Source organism: Gorilla gorilla, chromosome 11 (genome assembly GCF_029281585.2).
Source record: "Gorilla gorilla gorilla isolate KB3781 chromosome 11, NHGRI_mGorGor1-v2.1_pri, whole genome shotgun sequence".
NCBI classification, from domain to species: Eukaryota; Metazoa; Chordata; class Mammalia; order Primates; family Hominidae; genus Gorilla; species Gorilla gorilla.
Genome location: NC_073235.2, coordinates 133,957,244 through 133,981,588, shown reverse-complemented (window position 1 = coordinate 133,981,588; position 24,345 = coordinate 133,957,244). Strand labels below are relative to the sequence as shown.

General features: G+C 47.1%; 1 protein-coding gene and 1 long non-coding RNA gene across 14 annotated transcripts in view; one reads left to right on the top strand and one right to left on the bottom strand.

The window, feature by feature from the left end:
- ARMC9 (armadillo repeat containing 9) overlaps positions 1 to 24,345 on the bottom strand; it is a 197,925-nt gene that overhangs the window by 130,049 nt on the left and 43,531 nt on the right. For all 12 annotated transcript variants that reach the window (XM_019022755.4, XM_063695276.1, XM_055379749.2 and 9 more), the window contains 3 exons: positions 9,679 to 9,713; positions 7,199 to 7,310; positions 3,892 to 3,984 (listed from right to left, as the gene is read on the bottom strand). In XM_019022755.4, coding sequence (XP_018878300.1) covers positions 3,892 to 3,984; positions 7,199 to 7,310; positions 9,679 to 9,713 — 240 coding nt within the window. The remainder of the gene's footprint in view (positions 1 to 3,891; positions 3,985 to 7,198; positions 7,311 to 9,678; positions 9,714 to 24,345) is intronic.
- On the top strand, positions 7,304 to 12,742 carry LOC109026016 (uncharacterized). Of its 2 annotated transcripts, XR_008677522.2 has the most exons (4): positions 7,304 to 7,807; positions 11,252 to 11,419; positions 11,750 to 11,855; positions 11,967 to 12,742. It is a non-coding gene; the product is annotated as an uncharacterized lncRNA (long non-coding RNA). The 2 variants fall into 2 exon arrangements; XR_010129719.1 differs by having other exon boundaries at positions 11,750 to 12,742.

Below are 24,345 nucleotides of genomic sequence, written 5' to 3'. Positions count from 1 at the left end.
TGGAAATGCAAATCCTTGGGCCCCACCATACACCTATTGAATGGAAACTGTTGGTGGGACCCAGTGATCTGTTTTAATGAGACCTCCAGGAGATAACGACGCATGTTAAACTTTGAGAACCACTATGGGAGAGGAATGAACCAACGAATTCAATTTCCTGTCTGTACAGGTCAGTTTACCTTGGTGCCATAGTGACACAGCATCCATGTTGGACAAGGAGTCTTTCTGCCCTGCAGATTCTCTGACATCTTAAGAGAACTTCAACTCATTTCTTCTTCTTTTTTTTTTTTTTTTTTTTTGAGATGGAGTCTCAGTCTGCTGCCCAGGCTAGAGTCCAGTGGCACAATCTCAGCTTACTGCAACCTCAGTCTCCCGGGTTCAAGCACTCAGCTTCCCAAGTAGCTGGGATTACAGGTGCACACCACCATACCTGGCTAATTTTTGCATTTTTAGTAGAGACAGGGTTTCACCATGTTGGCCAGGCTGGTCTCAAACACCTGACCTCAAGTGATCTGCCCACCTCAGGCCTCCCAAAGTGCTGGGATTACAGGCATGAACCACCACACCTGGCCTATTTCTTCTTTTTTTTTTTTTTTTAGAAAAAAAGTTTTATTTCAAGTTTCTGGGTTACAGGTGGTTTTTAATTACAGGGATAAGTTATTTAGTGGTGACTTCTGAGACTTCAGTGCACCCAGTGGATACAGTGAACACTGTCACCTGTGCAAGGTCCATTATAAAATTTTTGTTTGCATCCTCATATCTTAGCTCCTACTTACAAGTGAGAACATATGATATTTGATTTTCCATTCCTGAGTTACTTCACTTAGAATAAGGCCTCCAGCTCCATCCAAATTGCAGCAAAAGACATTATTTCATTCCTTTTTATGGCTGAGTGGTATCTCATGTTGTATATATACTACATTTTCTTTAACCACTCTTTGGTTGATGGGCACTTAGGTTGGTTCCAAATCTTTGTAACTGCAAATTGAAAACGTGTGTGTGCATGTGTCTTTTTCATATAATGACTTCTTTTCCTTTGGGTGGATGGCCACTAGTGGGATTGTTGGACCAAATGGTAGTTCTACATTGAGTTCTTTAAGGAATCTCCATACTGTTTTCCATAGTGGTTGTACTAATTTACATTGCCACCAGCAGTGTAAAAGGGTTCAAGGGTTCAGCTCATTTCTTCTTTTTTTTTTTGAGACGCAGTCTCACTCTGTCGCCAGGCTGGAATGCAGTGGTGCCATCTCCGCTCACTGCAACCTCCGTCTCCTGGGTTCAAGTGATTCTCCTGTCTCAGCCTCCTGGGTAGCTGGGATTACAGGTGCGTGCCACCACGTCTGGCTAATTTTTTAGCAGAGACAGGGTTTCACCATGTTGGCCAGGCTGGTCTTGATCTCCTAACCTCCTGATCCACCCGCCTCGGCCTACCAAAGTGCTGGAATTACAGGCGTGAGCCACTGTGCCCAGCAGCTCATTTCTTCTTAAAAAAATAAACCAGGCTGGACACAGTGGCTCAGGCCTGTAATCCCAGCACTTTGGGAGGCTGAGGCGGGCGGATCACCTGAGATCAGGAGTTCGAGACCAGCCTGACCAACATGGAGAAACCCCATCTCTACTAAAAATACAAAATTAGCTGGGCATGATGGCGCATGCCTGTAATCCCAGCTACTTGGGAGGCTGAAGCAAGAGAATCGCTTGAACCCAGGAGGTGGAGGTCGCAGTGAGCCGAGATCGTGCCACTGCACTCCAGCCTGGGCGACTAGAGTGAAACCCCATCTCAAAATAAATAAATGAATAAAGAAATAAATAAACCATAGCTGGGCACAGTGGCTCACGCCTGTAATCCCAGCACTTTGGGAGGCTGAGGTGGGTGGATCATCTGAGGTCAGGAGTTCGAGACTAGCCTGGCCAACACAGTGAAATCCCGTCTCTACTAAAAATAAAAAAATTACCTGGGTGTGGTGGCGGGTGCCTGTAATCCCAGCTACTTGGGAGGCTGAGGCAGGAGAATTGCTTGAACCCAGGAGGTAGAGGTTGCAGTGAGCTGAGATTGCGCCACTACACTCCAACCTGGGCGACAAGAGAGACTCCATCTCAAAAAATATATATAAGTAAACCATAGCAATTACATATAATTACTTGAAGAAGAAATTACTCTCTTCAATGGCTATAGAGGTCACTGCCTTTTTGACAAAAACCACAGATGACAAAACCCAACACACCTTTCATCAGAGGACACATTATCATTTTATACATAATCAAGAAAGAAAAAAAAACCTGCCAATTAAACTATAAAATGCCATTGCCTGTCAGACACACCCTAACAGCAAAGACGTTAAAATGGGGGGGAAAAGTGTATCTTCGACTCAATGAAATAATGTTAGAAATAATCAGTATTGACTTTACTCTTTAATTTGAGTTTGGAAGTTATAACAATACATTATTCAGCTGCTTCATGCCTTGTAGGCTGGATTCAATGCCATTATAAATCCAAACAGGAAAAAAAAGCAAGAAAATAAGTCAAGAATATGAGAGACTATTTTCAAACTTAACTCATTCATGAGAACATTAAGACTACATTCACAGAGTAAACTGGCAACTCAAAACTCAGATTGTATTGCCTGTATGCACAACAGATGAATGTGTAACTCACTTTCCCAGGGTCTGTTGCTATGGTTTCAATGTCCCCACCAAAACTCATATCCACATTTAATTGCCAATGTAGTAGTACAGGGAGGTGGGACCTTTAAGAGGATATTAGGCATTAATGGATTAATGCCATTATTGCCGGAGTGGGTTAGTTATTGTGTGAGTAGGCTCCTGATAAAAAGACAGCTTCGACCCCCATTCTCTGACTTGCATGCTCACTTCTGCCTTCTGCCTTTTGCTTTGGGATGACTCTTGCCAGATGCTGGCGCCATGCTCTTGGACTTCCTAGACTCCAGAACTATGAGCACAATACCCTTGGGTTGTTTATAAATTACCCTATCTGTGGTATTCTGTTACAGCAGCAGGAAATGGCCTAAGACAGCTGTTTAATCGGTGAGTGTCCAGAGCATTTGATACGCCACTCAGTGCACACGTTGTGAAGTTTAACAATAGCTTTACATTTTTACAGCACTCTGGATAAAAATTCAACTGAAATAATAAAATGTAGTACACTCTTAACATGTGCCGAATTCAAAATCCTGATCCTCCTCCTGTCAAGTTTGGTGCAGATACAGGTAGGAGGGGCAAGGACAGAAGAGAAAGACCATGTAGTGACTACTTGGTGCCAGGCCTGGGGCTAAGGACTTCCCACACCTGACTGTATGTAATCATCCCAACGACCTCCCGAGGCAGGCGCGGCTCCTTGCCCAGATGAGGAGGTGCCTGAGACTGAGTAACTTGCTTACGGTGACCTGGCTAATGAGTGGTAGAGCAGAGGTTTGAAAGCCAGTTTATTTTACCCCAAGTCTCATACTTTTCCCACAGGATCAGTAGACCTATCTGGTCCAAAACTATAAGTAAGTACTGTGTTAAAGAAATTTTTAGTCAGGCCCAGATGTAAACAACCTGAATTTGCTTACCTACCTTGTCCCTCCGAAGTCATACTCAGTTTTCAGGACTCACGGTAAGCAGTGAGGTGAGGTAAAGAGTAGGGAATTTGAGAAAAAGAAAAACGGCAGAAAAGAGCTCCAGAGATGATGAATCAGGCAGTTCTAACTTGTTTAGAACTCTTCACTAGAAGCAAAAAGTAAGCCAATGCCCAGGACCTCATGAGCTCAAGGCTGACATACAGTTACGAAGCTGAAAATGTGCAGAGAAATTATAAGCTTCCCCCATCTGCTAAGATCATTCCCTAGAATTGAAGGCCCTGGCTGGGATCTGGTCCCACTTCTTACCAACCTGGTTGTGGCTATAACAGTCCAAGAGGTCATTGCTGATGTAGGCTTGCAGAACGGTCTCCCTCTGCTCTCCAGGATGGGATGTGGTCAAGCGCTGGAGCAAAGAAAAACAAAAGTAGTGAGACCTAAGTCTTATCATGGAGAAAAGTTTCTCACAGCAGGTGTGTTTTTAGATGGCAGTATCAGTACCTACACATTTAACCAAACAAAATAAGTAATATCCAGCTTGGGGAGTGGTGGCAAGTTAACCAGCCAACCAAAACGAGAACCTATGATGCGGGCCAGGCGCGGTGGCTCACGCCTGTAATCCCAGCACTTTGGGAGGCCGAGGCGGGTGGATCACGAGGTCAGGAGATCAAGACCATCCTGGCTAACATGGTGAAACCCTGTCTCTACTAAAAATACAAAAAAATTAGCCGGGTGTGGTGGCAGGCGCCTGTAGACCCAGCTACTCGGGAGGCTGAGGCAGCAGAATGGCGTGAACCCAGGAGTCGGAGGTTGCAGTGAGCCGAGATCATGCCACTGCACTCCAGCCTGGGCGACAGAGCAAGACTCGGTCTCAAAAAAAAAAAAAAAAAAAAAGAACCTATGATGTCCTAATGGGTGACACAGGGGGCCAACTTATACATGTGAACTCTCCAGAGAAGTGAGGCAGCAAAATGCTCAGACTGTAAGTGTGCAGATAGGGAAAAGCTCATCCATGCCCAGAGAAGCATTTCTTATATAAAGGGGCTCAGGAGCTGGCCCCTGCAGGATGGGCAGCCTATTAACCAGCACAGGGGAGCGTGAGCACAGTGGGGGATAGGGAAGTGAGGTCTAGCTCAGGGAAGTACAATACAGGGCACAGTGGAGTGGGCTCAGTGGGAGGGGCCCAGGGCTGACTGTAGAGCACTCTGAATGCATGCCCTGCCAACAAATTCACTCTATCCTATCCTATTGGGAATGACAGAGTGATACAGTGCATGTGCGTGTGTGTGCACGTGTGTGTGTGTGCATGCATGAGTGTAGAGGTAGCTGGCTAGAATTTTGTAGATTTTAGAAAGCCATAAGTCTGTCATGTTGCTACAAGTAAAAATTTACGCAATGTCCGCAGGGCTAGAAGAAAACTTTCGTGTGGAGAGCATGTATAATGGGTATGTGTGTGTGCACATCGGTGTGTACAGGTGTGAGGTGGGATATGAAAAAGCATGTAACAGAGTGAGCAAATATCCTTGCTTTTTCAGGAAAATCCTACTAGATAAAAGTCCTGAGGCTGCAAGCCCTGCTTCTAGCCAAAGAGAAGCTAGATGTGCAAGGAATATGCTAGTTCTTAGTGTGGGCAAGAGCGCAGGCCAGAGCATCAGACGCCCTGGGCTGGAAGGAGAGCCGGGGAGGCCTCCAGAGCAGGCACTGCCAACAGACGTGATGACCATGGCCAGGGTGTGCCTGGAATGTCACACTGGGGTGCTGCTACCCTTCCGTTGAGTTCACTGAGGTTGAAGCAGGGGCAAGAAGCCGCGTGGGGGCACTGGAGGGGGACACAGACAAAAACATGAGAAACCTGTTCACTTTTCCTGGTTATTCTGTGAAGATGTCACTCTCTCAGCAAAGGAATACCCTGTCTCAGCAAGAGGCTCAGGAGTAGCACGGACTGAGAGGAAGTGCAGCGTCAGTAAACCAAGAGCCGCATAAAAGATGAGTTTGAGAGCTTGAGCAGAGAGAGGCAAATGGCCAGGGAGGAAATGGCCACCGCGGACGACTCATGCTGCCCCACCTACTCTAGTCCTGACCCAAACAAAACCAGAACAGACATCACTGCTTGTCCACAGGACTCTTCCTGTGGATCCTGGATACGTCGTCCGAGTCCTCAAGACGTACTTCAGGAAGCACTACCATAGAAGCATGCAAGTGAGAACTGTTTCTATCCACAGATGGGAAATTGCTAAGGATCCTGATGCCAAGATACCTTGAAATTCGGAGGTCCATGAAGGTGTCTGATGCTAATGAATTAGAATGGACTGTTCAGTTAAAGAACTGCTGGCTCAACCAGTGTTGGCTTGCGTCAGCAGTTCTCAGTGTGGTCCAGGGAACCCTAAGAGGTCCCCCAAACCCTTTAGCAGGTCTGCAAGGTCACAATTTTTATAATACTAAGATGTGACAATGCCTTTTTTATGATCAATCTCTGGGAGGCTATATGAAGTGTGACACTGACAATCAAACACAAAGCAGATATGAGAATCCAGCTGTCTTCCATCAAGCCAGACATTAAAGACAACTGCAGAACAATGCTGCTCTTCTCACAATTTTATTGTTGTTTGCAAAGTAGTATTTGTCACAAAAATGTTATTTATGTTAACATGTCATTTATTATTGCTCATTTTAAATGAATTAATAAACATATATTTCAAATCTTCAGGGTTTTGTTTTGTTTTGTTTTGAGATGGGGTCTCGCTCTGTCACCGAGGCTGGAGTGCAGTGGTGTGATCTTGGCTCACTGCAACCTCTGCCTCCCAGGTTCAAGCAATTCTCCTGCCTCAGTCTCCTGAGTAGCTGGGACTACAGGCGCCTGCCATCATGCCTGGCTAATTTTTTTGTATTTTTAGTAGAGATGGGGTTTTGCCATGTTGGCCAGGATGGTCTTGAACTCCTGAACTCAGGTGATCCACCTGCCTCGGCCTGCCAGTGTGCTGGGATTACAGGCGTGAGCCACCATGCCCAGCCAAATCCTCTCAGTTTTCATTTCAAATGCTGTAAATATTGGTAGGTAAAATTCACATAAATGAAAGCTCTCTGAGGTGCTCAGTAATTTTTGAGAGTGGAAAGGGTCTGACACTAAAAAGCTTGAGAACCAATTGCTGGCTTCAGCTGCACTCAATCTGAAGACTAGGCAGGAAAGTAACGATGGGGACCAGGACACTTTCCTTAGGCCTTGTGAACAGGAGTTCTTTCGTTGGTGCCTGTCCAGGGTGGCTGCATGGCAGTGCCTGAATACAGAACCTCTGTGGGACTGTGGGTAACCCTGACTCCACACACTCACACAAGCAGAGTGGGGCTCATCACCAGGAAAGGGCTACACACAGGTGCAGTCTCTTGGGCCTTGAAATTCATTTATCTAACTCATTACATCACAACTGCCATAATATAGGAGTTTCTAAAAGGAGGCCCAGGCTATCTTCAGAAGTGGCTTTTGACTTCCATTCTTGGTGTCAGCAGACAGCGGGGAAGAAAGATTTCTGGAAGATGGGTTAAAAGATACAAGCAAGGTAGCCAGCCAAGAAAACCAGCACTGGTTTGGTTTTATTTTCTAACTTTAAGACAAAGGTACCTACCCAGCGCAGAGCCTGCAACAAGAAGGCTTTCAAGCGGTCACTCCCCAAAATCAAATCCTTCTTCAGTTTCTCATAATCCAAGGAGGGCAGTAATGGGACATCCTTCAATTTCCTACTCAGCAACACAAGTTCAAAGAGAAAGAAAAGGGCAAAAGGGCATGTTTATTACACCTCCTGAGCATTATGACACCCGAGCTAGAGCCTGCTGTTCCCATGGGCTCCCAGCATGACCTCCCGGCTTCCACTTGGAGGGCGGGCTGGGTTCTAGGCTCCTACCTCAGCTTCAACCAGCTCAGCTCTGCCTATTCTGTTGGACGGACTTAGGTTCTGTTTAACATTTTTCCTAAAACAAGGAGTCTTTGCCTGAACAGATTTAGAAACCCCTATATTCACCTTCAGCCAGACCTCCCTAGGATAGGGAAGAAATCACCTTGAGGGCATCATGACTTTCCACTGAAGTTCTGTTTAGAATTTTGGACATAATTCAAAGAAAATTAGCATCAGCAGGCCCCAAGAGTTCTACCTAAACACCTGAAGCCACTGTTCCTCTCAAGCCTGAGCTACTGGACCGGGGGAATATGAACAACAGTCAGGAAACAAGTGTGAAGAGTAAGTAGTCGGGGGCCGGGCGTGGTGGCTCAGGCCTGTAATCCCAGCACTTTGGGAGGCCTGCGTGGGTGGATCACCTAAGGTCAGGAGTTCAAGACCAGCCTGGCCAACATGGTGAAACCCCGTCTCTACTAAAAACACAAAATTAGCCGGGCATAGTGACACACGCCTGTAGTCCCAGCTACTCGGGAGGCTGAGACAAGAGAATCGCTTGAACCCAGGAGGCAGAGGCTGCAGTGAGCCGAGATCGCACCACTCCGGTCTAGGCAAGACACAGCAAGACTCCGTCTCAAAGAAAAGAAAAAAAAGAAAAAAAGAGTAATTAGGTGGGTGGCTTAGCCCTCCAAGGAGGTAGAAGGTGTGGTCAGGAAGCAGCATGGGAACGTAGGCAGGAGATGGGTTGTAGGACAATTTGCAGACCCTCCTCAGGGAGACTCCAAAGACCTCTGGGGAGCCAGGTTTCAGTGAGGAGAGACCTTGGATTGGAGATCCACACAGCTCAGACTACCCTGCCACCCACCTTCGGTCAGCCAGAAACAAAAGGAATCACCTCAGCTTCCTTGTCGCTAAAACAAGCATGTTCACGTTTTGTTTTATTGTTGTTTTATTGTAGAAAAGGAGATTAGAGGGCATGGAAAAACTGGTGAGACTAAATGAGGTTTGCAGTCTAGTTCACACTACTGTATCAATGATAGTTTCCTAATTTTGGTGTAATACTACAGTATTACGCCAAATGCTAAGTGTTGTATATGTATTAACTAATTTTGATCCTCACAATAATCCTATAATAGAATTACTACGATTCTCCTCATTTTGTGAGGAAACTGAGGCACAGAGAAATTAAACAAGTAATCCCCAGTCACAGGGAGGGTAGCAGGGGTGGGCTTTTAACCCTAGCAGTCTGTGCAGTGATACTGCTGCCAAAGTGGTAGGAGAGAATAAAGCGTGGGGTCAAGGTCAGATTCAGGCAGGGCTGAGGGAGGAGGAAGGCTGTGGGCATCTCAGGTGTGTGAGGAATCACACAGCACCCCTGTCTTCCCCTCCTCTCCCGCAAAGCTGGCTCAGAGGGTCCCAGAAGCCACCCTGGTCCTCATGCCCAAGTCAAAGGTTCTCAACTCCCTTGCCACCACAGCATCAGACACTTGTAAGGGGGACAGCCCAACTCATCAGGACAGGAGTGCTCAGGCATACACAGGGCTGCCCATGGCCCTGATCACAGTGTGAACCAGCAGACAACATAAATTCAGACAGTGCAACACTCTGTGGATTGCACTATGATAGCAGATTAGATTCACTTCTATACAATACCATATGAACAATTCAACAGGTTTTTTTGTTTGAGGCTTCCTTACCAAAAGAATAGAATTAACAATATCAGATGGCCAGGCGCGGTGGCTCACGCCTATATTCCCAGCACTCTGGGAGGCCAAAGGGGGTCGATCACTTGCGGTTGGGTGTTCAAGACCAGCCTGACCAACATGGAGAAAACCTGTCTTTATTAAAAATACAAAATTAGCCGGGTGTGGTGGCGTATGCCTGTAATCGGGAGGCTGAGGCAGGACCATCGCTTGAACCTGGGAGGCGGAGGTTCTGGTGAGCTGAGATTGCGCCATTGTACTCCAGCCTGGGCAACAAGAGCGAAACTCTGTCTCAAAAAAAAAAAAAAAAAAAACCACACAGGCAATAAAAAATAATTCTAGTTTAACAACATTACTTATAAGTACTCGTATTTCCTTTAATATTCACATGTAGCTCTAGCTCAAAGGCATTCCTCTAACCTAGGCTGCTAAGTGTTTATTAAAGACACTTTGAATTCCCATTTTACACATTGCTGTTCTCCTTAATAAAAATTCCTAAGAGCAGTTACTTACACGGGTGCCAAGGAGGCTCGTAACATGGTGGATGCCTGGGGGGAAGAGAACAGAAGAAAACAGACGGTGTTAAACACTGATAGCAATGCACGGATCCCAAATCACCCTAATAGCATGGAATCAACAGATGTGCAAGTTAGGTTTTTTTGTTTTTGTTTTTTTTGAGACTGAGTCTTGCTCTGTCGCCCAGGCTGGAGTGCAGTGGCGCAATCTTGGCTCACTGCAACCTCTGCCTACTGGGTTCACGCCATTCTCCTGCCTCAGCCTCCTGAGTAGCTGGGATTACAGGCACCTGCCACCATGCTCAGCTAATTTTGTTTTGTATTTTTAGTAGAAACGGGGTTTCACCGTGTTAGCCAGGATGGTCTCAATCTCCTGACCTCATGATCCGCCCACCTCGGCCTCCCAAAGTGCTGGGATTACAGGAGTGAGCCACCGCGCCTGGCCCAGATATGCAAAGTTTTAATCCACCAGGATTCACCAACCAAAGTCACATACGATGTAAAAATCAACCCAAACTAAAGTTACACACCACTAATCCAGCTCACAGCCTACCCAGCCCTGGTTTGATGTTACACCACTCCAAGAAAAACTCTAGAGGCTGCTCTGCCTACGGAGTAACCATTCTTTGATTCCTTTATTTTCTTTAGAAAAAAAAACAAAAACAACCAAACAAAAAAAAATCCTCTATAGAAAACGATGGGTTCTCCCTGACCAAACTCCCAGGGGCATTTCAAACTGCCTAGTTAAATACATTGTGAAGAACAAAAGCAATATGAATCATTATATTATTCTGGTTTTTTTCTTTATATTATTCTGGTTTTTTTCTTTATTAAGATTTTCTCTTCAAGTATAAAAATGTGCACTTTGTACCAAGTCAAACATTTTCTACACGTGTTTAAAAAACATTAACAACCCCTCTTCCACCCCACTCTCTTTTAATCCTGATCCTGTCTATAGGCAAAATCATCACCTACTTCACGGAGATTCTTGTCCCATTTATTGTGTGTGTGTGTGTGTGTTTGTGTGTGTGTGTGTGTGTGTGTGTGTGTGTGTGTTTCTTTTTGCCACTACAGGTAGTGCTGTATTAAGTATGTACTAAAATACATCTGAGAAACATATAAGCAGATACAGTGTGTAGTGCTTGTTTGAACTCACTCAAATAAACCAACTGTAAAAAGATATTTTGAGAAAATAAGGAAAATCTGAATATGGAGTGGACTGGTATTAGATACTAAGGAATTAGTGTTAACTGTATTTGGTGTTGTGGCTATGTGCTTGTATATTAAAGCCTCTGATCAGTTAGAAATGTATATTGAATGATTTACAGGTGACATGACATGTTTGGAATTGGCTTTTAAAGAACTCCAGGGTGGGGGCAGGGAATAAGTAGAGGAGAAGAAAGCAAGCAATATTAGTGAAATGCCATTTATTGCTGAAGCTGGGTGATGGGCACTTGGGGATCCATTTTATGATTCTCCCCTGTGTGCATGAAATTACAGAAGCCTTGTTAAAAATCTTATTGTCAGTTAATGATACTTAAATTTTTTTCAATTTTTTTTTTTTTTTACAGATCGGGTCTCACTATATTGCCCAGACTGGTGTTGAACTCCTGGGCTCAAGCAATCCTCCTGCCTCAGCCTCCAGAGTAGCTGGGATTATGGGTGTGCGCCACCATGCTTGTACTTACTGATATTTTGTTTTGTGAGCTAAGCTAGACTTCCAAAATCTAGATCAAAGGGTATGTGATTTTCAATTCTGATAAACATTGCCAGACACCCCGCACTGAAGGAAAGCTTTCCTTTTTCGTTATCAGTACTGGAGCCTATTGCTCTAAAACTTCCATCAATTCGAAGGGTAGAAAACAGTTTACTTTCTTAAACTTTAGTGATATTGGCCATTATTTTTCATAGACATTACCTGCTTTTTGACTTTGCCTTCATGCCTTATGTGATACCAGATTGTTTTCATGGATTTCAGTCTTGCTTAAGAAGGTCTACCCTACCTCAAGATGATACACACATTCTCTCAATTCTTCTAACATTTTCATAGCTTTATTTTTTACATTTAGAGATTTCATCCTTCTGGAATTCATGCTACTGTATTTTCCTCTGTGGTGTGAGTGAGGCATGCAACTTTGTTTTCTTGTTCCCCGAGAGCCAGTTGTGCTGCGTCATGTAAGTCCCACCCAGGCCATCCAACATCACCTCAAAATGCTTCCATCAGTAAGTCTTGCTTCCTCCCTATCTTTTTCTTCACCTCCTTTTTGTTCTTCCTTTTTAAATTAGAATGTGAACACTAAGGTGGAAGGAACATCATCTTCAGGCCCCAGAGCTCCCTACAGCCTGACACCAGCTGCTTTACACACTTCCTAGCCCTGACAGCACCTGACTCCGTGACCCATGAAATAAACCACCCCTTTCCTACCTCTGTTGTCTGCTAGGTATACATCTATCCTTAGGTTTGTTTCTGGACTCTGCAGCTCCCTGCTACTCAAAGTGTGCTCCTCAGACAAGCAGCATCATCCAGCTCTCATTGGAAATGCAAAATTTTGGGTCCCATCCCAGACTTCCTGAACCAGAACCTGCACTTCAGCCAGGTCCCCAGTGGACATGCCTGCACAATAAACTTGGAGAAGCCCAACTCTGGTCTATAACATTTTTTTTTTTTCTTTTTTTTGAGACACAGTCTCACTCTGTCTCCCAGGCTGGAGTACAGTGGCATGACCTCAGCTCACTGCAACCTCCGCCTACCGGGTTCAACCCAGCCAAACCGCGCCCAGCCAAACACTACTTTTAAATGGCTCAGATCAGCCAGGCACAGTGGCCCCGGCCTGTAAACCCAGCACTTTGGGAGGCCGAGGCAGGCAAATCACTTGAGGTCAGGAGTTCAAGACCAGCCTGGCCAACATGGTGACACTCCATCTCTACTAAAAATACAAAAAATTAGCTGGGCGTGGTGGCGCACACCTGTAGTCCCAGCTACTCAGGAGGCTGAGGCAGGAGAATCGCCTCAACACAGGAGACTGAGCTGCGATCACACCACTGCACTCCAGCCTGGGTGACAGACCAAGACTCCATCTCAAAACACAAAAACAAAAACAAAAAACAATGAAAATAAAAACTAAAATTTAAAAAGTGGCTCAGACCATGCATGTATGTTTTTATACTTTTTAACCCTTGATTGTTTTAATAAAGAAATTACCTATTCCTGTTGTTGGCTTAAATAGTGAGTTTAGAAAGTAAGTTTGAAATGTCATCTAAATTATTCATCTAGCTGGGCATAGCCGTTCACGCCTGTACTCCCAACACTTTGGGAGGCTGAGGCAGGAGGATCACTTGAGCCCAGGAGTTTGAGACCAGCCAGAGCAACATGATGAAACCCTATCTGTACAAAAAAAAAAAAAAAAAATTAGGGGGTTGTGATGGCACGTGCCTGTGGTCCCAGCTACTCAAGAGGCTGAGGTGGGAGGATTGCTTGAGCCTGGGAGGTTGAGGCTGCAGTGAGCTAAGATCACACCATTGCACTCCAGCCTAGGCAACAGAGTGAGACCCTGTGCCAAAAAAGAAAAAAATTATTCACCTAACACCTTACAGAGACCAAGAAGCTAAGATAACAAGTCAGACGGGTCAAGTAAGGACATGGCCATACTAAAATATTAGCATGGCAGGGAGCAGTGGCTCATGCCTGTAATCCCAGTACTTTGGGAGGCCGAGGTGGGTGGGTCACTTGAGGTCAGAAGTTCGAGACCAGCCTGACCAACATGGTGAAACCCCGTCTCCACTAAAAGTACAAAAATTAGCTGGGCATGGTGGCGGGCGCCTGTAATCCCAGCTACTTGGGAGGCTGCGGAAGGAGAATTGCTTGACTCAGTGAGGCAGAGGTTGCAGTGAGCCGAGATCGTGCCATTGCATTCCAGCCTGGGTGACAAGAGCAAAGCTCTGTCTCAAAAATAAATAAAATATTACCATAATATATAAAGAAAAATACTTGATAATTAGTGATATTGGCTGGTTATTTCCACAAATGAAATTTATCAACATTCTCCTTTTTCCGTAGCCAAAAAACACTTTCTACCTTTTAAAACACTCTTTTGCTAAACTCTCTATCATTCTATTTGCCCTGTGAAGAAATTAGTTGAAAAGCAGTAATAATTGGCCCTTTCATGAGTACAGCCAGTCTGATAAACATTATTACAACTTTAGTATCTAATAAAATAAACAAAGCTGGAGATGGCTGTAGAAGGAGTGGCTCAGCATGCTCTCAATGAGAGAAGGCCAGCCAGGCAACACAGTGAGACTCATCTCAACAAAAAGTAAAAATTAGCCAGGTGTGGTGGTGCACACCTGTAGTCCCAGCTACTCAGGAGGCTGAGGTGGAAGGATCACCTGAGCCCAGGAGGTTGAGGCTGCAGTTAGCTATGATTGTGCCACTGCGGTGCAGCCTTGGTGACAGAGCAAGACCCTGTCTCAAAAAAAAAAAAAAAAAAAAAAGGAGAGAAGGCTGCAGTATTTCATGCATTTGGCAAGCAAAGCCTACCTACTGACTGCCCCCATCAGCCAGGTCTCTGCTATGCACTAGTGATACACAGTGAAGAAAGCAAATGCCCTTCTCAGAGCGCTCACAATCCAACGAGGAGGACAAATGACCAAATAACTCCCCACGCCTCAGTTTCCTCATCTGCATAATGGTGGCACCAGCAGTACCTACCTCACAGGATTGTTAAGGAATTAAATTAGTTAAGAGTGGCCAGGCCGGGTGCAGTGGCTCACATCTGTCATCCCAGCACTTTGGGAGGCTGAGGCAGGTGAATCACAAGGTCAGGTGTTTGAGACTAGCCTGGCGAATATGGTGAAACCCCATCTCTACTAAAAATACAAAAATCAGCCAGGCGTGGTGGCGGGCACCTGTAGTCCCAGCTACGTGGGAGGCCGAGGCAGGAGAATCACTTGAATCCGGGAGGCGGAGGTTGCAGTGAGCCGAGATCGCACCACTGCACTCCAGCCTGGGTGACAGAGCCAGACTCCATCTCAAAAAACAAGAAAAAGAAACAGGAAAAGAAAAGAAAACAGCGGCCTCTTTACTCTCTACATCCCCCAAAGTATCAGGTCCTACTGATTCCATCCCACAGCTGCTACCTTCTCTCCAATCCCCATGCCAGGGGCTCCATTCAGGACTTCTTTTCTCCTCTGAACTACCACCTTAGCTTAATAAGGATGTACTCACTGACATTTACTGAGGGCTCACTAGTCACCAGGCATGCCATCGTAGGAACTTTACACATATTAACTCATTTCATGCACTGTCATTTCCACTTTCAGATCAGCAAACACAGGGACTGAGCAACTTCCCCTAGAACAAGAATCTAATCAGGTAGTCGGGTCCCAAAGTCCACATTTGCTCTGCCCACTCCCCTGCTTCAGGTCTCTCCTCCAGCCCTCCTCCCACACTCAACACAGGGGTCTTTGTAAAAATCGCATCTGCTCAGCCTCAACCCAGGCCCCTGCAAGGCTCTAGTCACCAGCTCCTCTCCCTGGCAGCCCCTCACCCCCTTCGGCCTCCTTCACCCCCCATCCTCCAAGATAGCTCCGATCTTCCCTGGCCTTCCGTGCTCTCCGGGACCATTTCCAGCATCACCGTCTACCCTCCCCTCTGGGAGCATAGGCCGGCACTGATTTTCCTCAGCATCCCCTGCGTTCTCTGCAGTGTGAGTGGCAGCATTTTCCACACTGTGCACTAGCCATGTTTCCTTTCCCTCTAAGTGCTTCTCAGCTGGGAGTGGTTTTGCCCATAGGGGATATGTGGCAATGTCTGGAGACATTTTGGGTTGTTAATAGTGGGAGTAGTGCTACTGGCATCTAATGGAGGATGGCCAAGAACGCTGCTAACCAACCTACAGTGCAACAGACAGCCCTACAACAAAGACATCAACAATCACAAGCCCCAAACCATCCAACACAGTCAGAATCACCAATCACCAGTCAGAAAAATTTCCCTCACTGAGCTAACAATGGGTTCTGAACACAGGGTGGACTCCACCTGCTACGGAGGCTCTGACTCCAGCCCACTCCAGCCCAAGTGAGTGCTGTCTCATTTCTAGGATTTCAGGCTGAGAGCTCAGGGAAAGGCCTGGCAGGCCTAGGGCATCAGAAAAAGGACTGTGCTCCCAATCACAGTGGTGTGCTCCCAATCACAGTGGACCTGCGAATGCACATGGTGGTCTCCCTCCCGTGGAGGTGTGCAAAGGTGGGCGGTGGTCTCCCTCCCGTGGAGGTGTGCACGGGTGGGCGGTGGCCTCCCTCCCGTGGAGGTGTGCACGGGTGGGCGGTGGCCTCCCTCCCGTGGAGGTGTGCACGGGTGGGCGGTGGCCTCCCTCCCGTGGAGGTGTGCACGGGTGGGCGGTGGTCTCCCTCCCGTGGAGGTGTGCACGGGTGGGCGGTGGTCTCCCTCCCGTGGAGGTGTGCACGGGTGGGCGGTGGTCTCCCTCCCGTGGAGGTGTGCACGGGTGGGCGGTGGTCTCCCTCCCGTGGAGGTGTGCACGGGTGGGCGGTGGTCTCCCTCCCGTGGAGGTGTGCACGGGTGGGCGGTGGTCTCCCTCCCGTGGAGGTGTGCACGGGTGGGCGGTGGTCTCCCTCCCGTGGAGGTGTGCACGGGTGGGCGGTGGTCTCCCTCCCGTGGAGGTGTGCACGGGTGGGCGGTGGTCTCCCTCCCGTGGAGGTGTGCACGGGTGGGTGGTATGCTCCCATCTGAAGATGTCTGGGTCAAATGCAGGCGCAACCCTTTTTAGGATGCAGGTGAAGAACAGTGGAAACAACTAATGTAGTAACCCATCAATTATTCACTAAGCACTTGCCCCGTGCCAGGCTCCCTTCTAGGTTCTCTGGAACCTTTGGGTAGGAAAAATAAATGCCTACCTAAGCCAAGCTGAAACAGCTGCATTTCTGCCCCCATCCATCCCTTCTCAGCCACAGGAAGACCTGGGGCCTGCCTCCCAGAGCAGCTGCTCTCCCTAGCTGGTGTCATGATGTGGGGAGGTGGGCAGTGGGGCCACACCAAGCCTGGGACAGCTCTTGGTGACTAGCAGGATGGGGACTTTCTAAGACAAACCAGCAGGAGGTGTAAGGTAAGGAAAGTATTCCTGGGTCCAATCTAACTGGAGACTGACTGGATTCAGCAAGGGTAACAGTTCTTCCGCGGGACTTCTCGGGAGTCTCCTGTGTGCTGCTGTGCTGGGAATCTCACTGTATGGCAGTTCACAAGCTTATTAACTCCCAGGCTGTTTGGCTGTGGGACAGGGAAATCCTGCGGGATGGGCATTTGTGGGCACAGGCTTTGGAAAACGCTGCTCTAAGTAGAGACAGCAGCAGGATGGCGCAGGGGTGTGCGGGCCAGTGAGGGGCAGAAAGTAAGTGTGGGGGCTAGACCCCAGCAGAGGCTACCAGTGAGCCCCTGAAGATGAGGCCATTTCTGCCAACCCCTTCTTCTCTCCCTACTCACATGGACTAACAGAGCATTGTGGTTGGGCAGGCTGTGCAGGATGCACGTGGGTAAGGAAGGTAGGGCCCCTTGACCTCAACAGAGGTTCAAATGCCCACAATGGAACCCTTGAGGCAATATCTCAGCCAGGAGACTGGGGAGGCGATGGAGGCCCAAGCCAGAGGCACATCCCCATCAGATGCGGAAGGGGCTACTATGGCCAGCTTTTTTTTTGAGACAGAATCTTGTTCTGTTGCCCAGGCTGGAATGCAGCAGCATGATCTCGGCTCACTGCAACCTCCACCTCCCGGGTTCAAGCGATTCTTCTGCCTCAGGCTCCTGAGTAGCTAGGATTATAGGTGTGCGCCACCACGCCTGGCTAATTTTTGTATTTTTAGTAGAGACGGGGTTTCACCATGTTGGTCAGGCTGGTCTCGAACTCCTGACCTCATGATCCGCCCGCCTCAGCCTCCCAAAGTCTGGGATTACAGGTGTAAGCCACCACGTCTGGCCCTGCCAGCTTTTTAACGAGAAGGGGCACTTGCACGTTAAAAGAGGTGGAAACCACTTCACCCTAAGGTGATAACGGTGTTGAGCAAGATAGTAATATGATCGGATGCCTGTAAGACACCTGAGGCCTTCCTGGAACATGAAGAGTACAAATAAACAAGACACAACCAGAAAGGCCACTTCAGATCCCATGTGACAAATGACCAGTAAGGTAAGAGCTTTAAGACCAGTTAGGAAATGTGACATTAAGCCAAGAGGGAACTATGGAGAGCCTGAACAAACACAAAAACAACAGCAATGTGGGCAGGGAGGGAGGAAACTCTTGCAGATCCCATTACCAGGCAAAGGACAGAGAAAAACCTCAGACGCTTCCCAGGTGTTCCCTGGAGTGTCTTTCACTGAGACAGGAAATTCAGGAGGGGAGACCACCTGTGTGGAGGAAAAGTTGAGCCCGATTTGGACACAAATCTGGTGAAGCTGTCAGGCATTCATGGGGAGGCCAGAAGTCTGGGTTTGGAGCTCGAGAAAGGTCTCAGCTGATGGCTGGTCACAGCTCTAACTCACTGGTTGAGATATTAATACAAAGGTGTTTTCTTTTTTGAGACAGAGTCTTGCTCTGTTGCCCAGGCTGGAGTGCAATGGCGTGATCTCAGTTCACTGCAACCTCTGCCTCCCAGGTTCAAGTGATTCTCGTGCCTCAGTCTCCCAAGTAGCTGGGATTACAGGTGTGTGCCACCACGCTCGGCTAATTTTTGTATTTTTAGTAGAGACGGGGTTTTGTCATGCTGGCCAGGCTGGTCTCAAACTCCTGACCTCAAGTAATCTGCCTGCCTCGGCCTCCCAAAGTGCTGGGATTACAGGCGTGAGCCACTGCACCCGGCCTACAAAGGTGTTAAACCCTCTTATCACCAGGTTGGTCTGGGTATGCAACAGGCATTGGTATACGAGGGATAGCAGGGTCAGGGGTGCTGGTTGGGAGACTCCTCAATACACAGGGCATTGCACCAAGGAAGATGGCCTGGACACATGGCAGCAATGTGGGGAAAGCGTAGGCATTTGCCAAGATGTAAGAAAATCACACTGGGGAGAAGGCAAGGGCTGAAGACGCTGAGCTTCAAGCCAGAGCCACAAGCCACATAGCAGGAAGGTGCTGACAAAGATGGCTGAGGTGGAAGCAGGTGCCTTCTAAGAGCCACATGTCCTGGGTCTTTTTACATTTAATGCTATAGTCTCTATCACAAAATCAAAACCATTTTAATGCAAATTAAAATCACAAGGTTGGGCATGTTGGCTCACGCTTATAATCCCAGCACTTTGGGAGGCCGAGGCAGGTGGATCACGAGGTCAAGAGATCGAGACCATCCTGGCTAACACAGTGAAACCTCGTCTCTACTAAAAATACAAAAAATTAGCCGGGCGTGGTGGCGGGTGCCTGTAGTCCCAGCTACTCGGGAGGCTGAGGCGGGAGAATGGCATGAACCCGGGAGGCAGAGCTGGCAGTGAGCCAAGACCATGCCACTGCACTCCAGCCTGGGTGATGGAGCGAGACTCAGTCTTAAAAAAAAAAAAAAAAAATTAGCCAAGTGTGGTGACATGTATCTGTAGTCCCAGCTGCTTGGGAGACTGAGGTGGGAGGAGCACCTGAGCCCAACAGGTTGAAGCTGCAGTTAGCCTGGGCGACAAAGCAAGACCTTGTCTCAAAAACAAAAACAAAAAAAGCTTTGTATGTGTTCGTGGGAATGTAAATTAGCCACTGTGAAAAGCAGTTTGGAGGTTTCTCAAGAACTTCAAACAGAACTACCATTTGACCCAGCAATTCTATACTGAAAGGAAAATAAATCGTTCTACCAAAAAGACACACGTACTCATACGTTCATGGCAGCACTATTCACAATAGCAAAGACATGGAATCAACCCAGGTGCCCATCAGCAGTGAACTGGATAAGGAAAATGTGGTACACATACACAATGGAATACTACGAAACCATAAAAAAGAACAAAAGCATGTCCTTTGTAGCAACATGGATGCAGCTGGAGGCCATCATCCTAAGCAAATTAACACAGGAAAAGAAAACCTAATACCACACGCTCTTACTTCTAAGTGGAAGCTAAACACTGAGCACTCAAGGACACAAAGATCAGAATAACAGATACTGGGAACTATTGGCAGGGGAGGGTAGGAGGGGCAAGGTTTGAAAAACTAACTCTCAGGATTATGCTCACTACCTGGGTGATGAGATTATCTGTATGCCAAATCCCAGCGACATGTAATTTACTCATGTAACAAACCTGCACATGTACCTGCTGAGCCTAAAATAAAAGCCAAATAAATAAAGTGTTTTGACTTTTATCTCCAATGGGGCCTTATCTGGAGTTGTTGAAGAAAAAGAGCATTAATTCTCAAATGGGCATCTTTCTAAATAAGGATGCATTTAAATGGAAACCTCCCCATCCAAGGAATCCAGAAACCCAGAGGTGCCACTAGGTCAGACTTGGGACTCATCCAGGGGGCAGGAGCTCGAATTTCTACCTTAGGAGTTGGCACCAGATTCTGTCTCCTGGTCAGCCTGCCTTCTACCCACTCCTGCTCTTAGGGCAGAGGCTTGGTGTGGGTGGAACGGCCCCCACTCGTGGCATACCTTTTCTCCAGCGTCTCTGCATTCACATTTGCCCAGGGGGAACAGGGGGTGAAGAAGAGAAAGACCGACCAAGGCACTTTCAACTGCTCTTGGCAGGGAAAATGTGTACTACACCATTAGAAACAGCAGAGAACAGAAAAGCCACCTAAATGTCTGATAGAGGAATGCTGTTCTCAAATTAGAACTCTAGAAGATAAAGAAAATATACACACAAGTAAAAGTTAATGATATATAAACTTCAAGGCTCTAGAAGGACGCATATGAAACGCAGGCAACAGGTTCCCACGGGAGGGCAGGATGCGCTGAGCGAAGGGAGGGGAGGGGTTTTCCTTCATTTACAGATAAAATGGTATACTTTCTAGCTAACATATTTGTGTAACGCTAGCCCTAACCCTAACGCTAACCCCTTCTGCCCAGGGCTGACTTTCAATAGATCACAGCCAGGGAGCTGCTCTGCCATGGGTGAAACCCCGACAGCAGACTGTCATCCAGGAATAGCCTAGCACTGCGTTCCCTGCAAACGAACACACCCGTGTGACTTGCGTAATCTTAGAAAACAAAAAACTCAGCCTCTTGTGCCCTGAGGGATAACTTTCTCCCTTACTTCTTATCACTAAGTTGACGATAATATAAAATCTGATTTCTCCCATATCCCAGCAAGCCACAGGTTCTGATAAGGTAAGGACTACGGAAAGACAAATGGATTGGAGCAGCAATACGCGGAGTCAAACTAAAAAGGCCACCTGGGACAGCTCTCGCCTCAAAGAAATGAATCCCGTCATTATAAACCCTCTGGGAGAGCCTAGATACCTGTGCCAGCTTCGATAACACGGGCAGCTTTCTGAACACAGCTACCTGGGTGTGAACTAGGTGAGGGCAGAACCACACTTCTTTCCTCTTGTGGTGTTTCTACCGTGAGCTGCTCTGTCAGTGGGAGACTTCCTCTCCAGAGAGGCGGTGACTAACAGGACTTGTGAGGCTGGTGGCAGACCTGGGCATCACTGCCCTGCCTGTCCTCTTCTGCTTTGGGCAGAGCCCACCAGAGAAGACGTGTCAACTCCGCTCCTCTGTGCCGCCCTCATGGTGGCCACAGCAATGGCAGCGGGCTAGGCTTGGCCAGAGCTGTCCAGGGCTGTGCAAGAATGCTTCCGTAATTCCCAGGCACAAGAGTAGGACCCCACCTGCCTGCAAACAAAATCCACATTCTCAGCCAGGTGTGGTGGCTCACACCTGTAATCCCAGTATTTTGGGAGGCCAAAGTGGGAGGACTGCTTGAGCCCAGGAGTTTGAGACCAGCCTGGGCAACATAGTGAGACCTCATCTCTACAAAAATAAAAAATAAAAATTAGCTGGGCATGGTGGTGCAGGCCCATAGTCCCAGCTACTCAGGAAGCTGAGGTGGGAGGACCACTTGATCCCAGGAGGTCAAGGCAGCAGAGGCCCCTGATCGTGCCAATGCACTCCAGCCTGGGTAACAGAGCGAGACCCTGTCTCAAAAAAAAAAAAAAAAAAAAGATCCACATTCTCCAATATAAGCTTTGTCAGTACCAACAGTGATATTTTCAGCTCCTTTTTCCTTTACTCTTTTGTCCTGTTTTTCAACCAGTTCAGAACTCAGGGGGAAAGAAGGGCTCGATTTAATGGGCCCTTTTGAATTTTTAACAGTGAGTAAGTTGGTAGAAGCCCAGATTCTTGTTAACTGCCAGATATAAAAACCAGTATCAAGTGTACCAAACTTCATAGACATCAACGGTTTTGTGAAAGGGCCCAGCCCAAGCTCCTTTACAGTATGTAATTAGCAGTAACACTCAAGCTCAACAGAGCACCTGACGGCGAGCTGACCCAAGACCTCTCTATGAAGGACGCTGATCTGTGCCACGTACTTATTTTGAAATTGATGGCCTTCTGTTGGGCCCTAGAGTAGAATTTATCCCTTTAAAAAAATCAGCAAAAAAGCAAGCAATCTTCTTCTCCTTCCAAATCCTAAATCCTATCAGTCCAGTCACTGGACATTGCATCTAAACTGTTTCTTAATTTCCTTCTTCACACATTGTAAATCTGAACTCGAGACACATATCATAAATCAACTTTATATATGCATGTCTAGTCAACAACAATACTCTTTTATACTTTGACAATGACCCCCCATACGCTTTTTATCATCTTGTTAAAGAAATCGGCTAGAAACAGTAAAAGGCTTTTGCAGCTTTTATTGCGTGTTCCTAAGCCAATGATTCAATAGAAGGAGAATGGTTATCACTAAGCTAAACATAACTCATCCTCCCTCCCCTGGTTTCCAGTGGTTAGACAAAGTCTGTATTTTGCTGCTAACATAACAGTCGGGGTGGTAGGACTGTCTCCTGACAGATGGTATTGATAACTTCTCGTGGGATAACCAGCTGTGTTGTACCCCTGCTCCCTTTTAAACCATGCTTAATAACATGCCATCAGTTTTTTCTTTCTTTTGAGACAGGCTCTCACTCTGTCACTGAGGCTGGAGTGCAGTGGTGCGATCTCCTCTTGCTGTAGCCTCAACCTCCTGGGCTCAAGTGATCCTCCCACCTCAGGCTCCTGAGTAGCTGGGGCTACAGCCACGCACCACCAAGCCCAACTAATTTTTTTTTTTTTTTTTTTTGAGATGGAGTCTTGCTCTGTCACCCAGGCTGGAGTGCAGTGGCGTGATCTCAGCTCACTGCAAGCTCCGCCTCCCGGGTTCATGCCGTTCTCCTGCCTCAGCCTCCCAAGTAGCTGGGACTACAGGCGCCCACAACCATGCCCAGATAATTTTTTTGTATTTTTAGTAGAGACGGGGTTTCACCATGTTAGCCAGGATGGTCTCGATCTCCTGACCTTGTCATCTGCCCGCCTCGGCCTCCCAAAGTGCTGGGATTACAGGCGTGAGCCACCACGCCTGGCCTAATTTTTGTATTTTTTGTGGAGATGGGTTTTCACCATGTTGCCCAGACTGGCCTCGAACTCCTGGGCTCAAGCAATCTGCCTGCCTTGGACTACCAGTGTTGGGATTACAGGTGTGCACCACCATGCCCGACCAACATCAGTTTTAAATAAACTGGATACATCACTCCTCCTATAGAAGATGGGAATGTAAGGATGGCTGGTATATATAAGATATAATGGGATTTTATAAACTGAACCTAGAAAACACTAAGTCTTTGATGAATTAACAAATAAATGGGAAGGAGGAAGAAAGGAGTGCTCCTAGTAGACAGACCCTGTCATGCTAATTGCTATGAGAAAGCCACAGTTTTCAGTAAGCACACTCTGCTTCCTAACTGTCCGAATGTTAACTGGACAGTGGACAGAGGGTCAGCCATATTCTCGGGGATGTGGCTTCAAGTCCTTCTTCTGAGGGGCTCATGAGGAAGTTACTTTTCTAAGACTTGCATATCCAATGGTGACTTTACTGACCTTTTAAAAATGGCTGATTCTCTAAGATTTTGGCACACTAAAATCACTGTGGCCATGTCCCAAAGACTCCGCTTCTACCATCTGTCTGTCCACGTGTGTGGAACAGCTGACAGCCAGCCATTCTGAGATATTTGTTAGGCTGAGAGGAAGTGGTCAAGGCCACCTGCTCTTCAGCACATGACTACGTGCCTTCTATGAAGATCCACACAAACTGCTGACCCAAGAGATTATCCCGGGTCTTAGCACCGGGAATAACTGTGTGAAGCAGTTGTCTGACCATCCAGTTTAAAAAAAAAAAAAAGAAGCATTTAAACTTGTTTTTAAATTACATAAGTAACACACCTACTTGGAAGAAGCCTGAAGGGTAGAAAACTTTAGCAGCACTGAAATGGTCTATTTCAGCCACATGTGGCGGACTTGTGGGTGTTTGTTTTATTGTCATGGTTCCTAGCCTGCATATGCAGCACATATGTTGTTTTGGATGCAGGAAATATTACATAATAAAAGTTATGTAACTGCCCTCTCCTGCTTTATAAGCACTGGGAATCATGTAACTGCTCCTGTTTCCCTTTTTGCACAGACTGCTGGAAAGCTCAGAGCCTAGTCTGCAGCC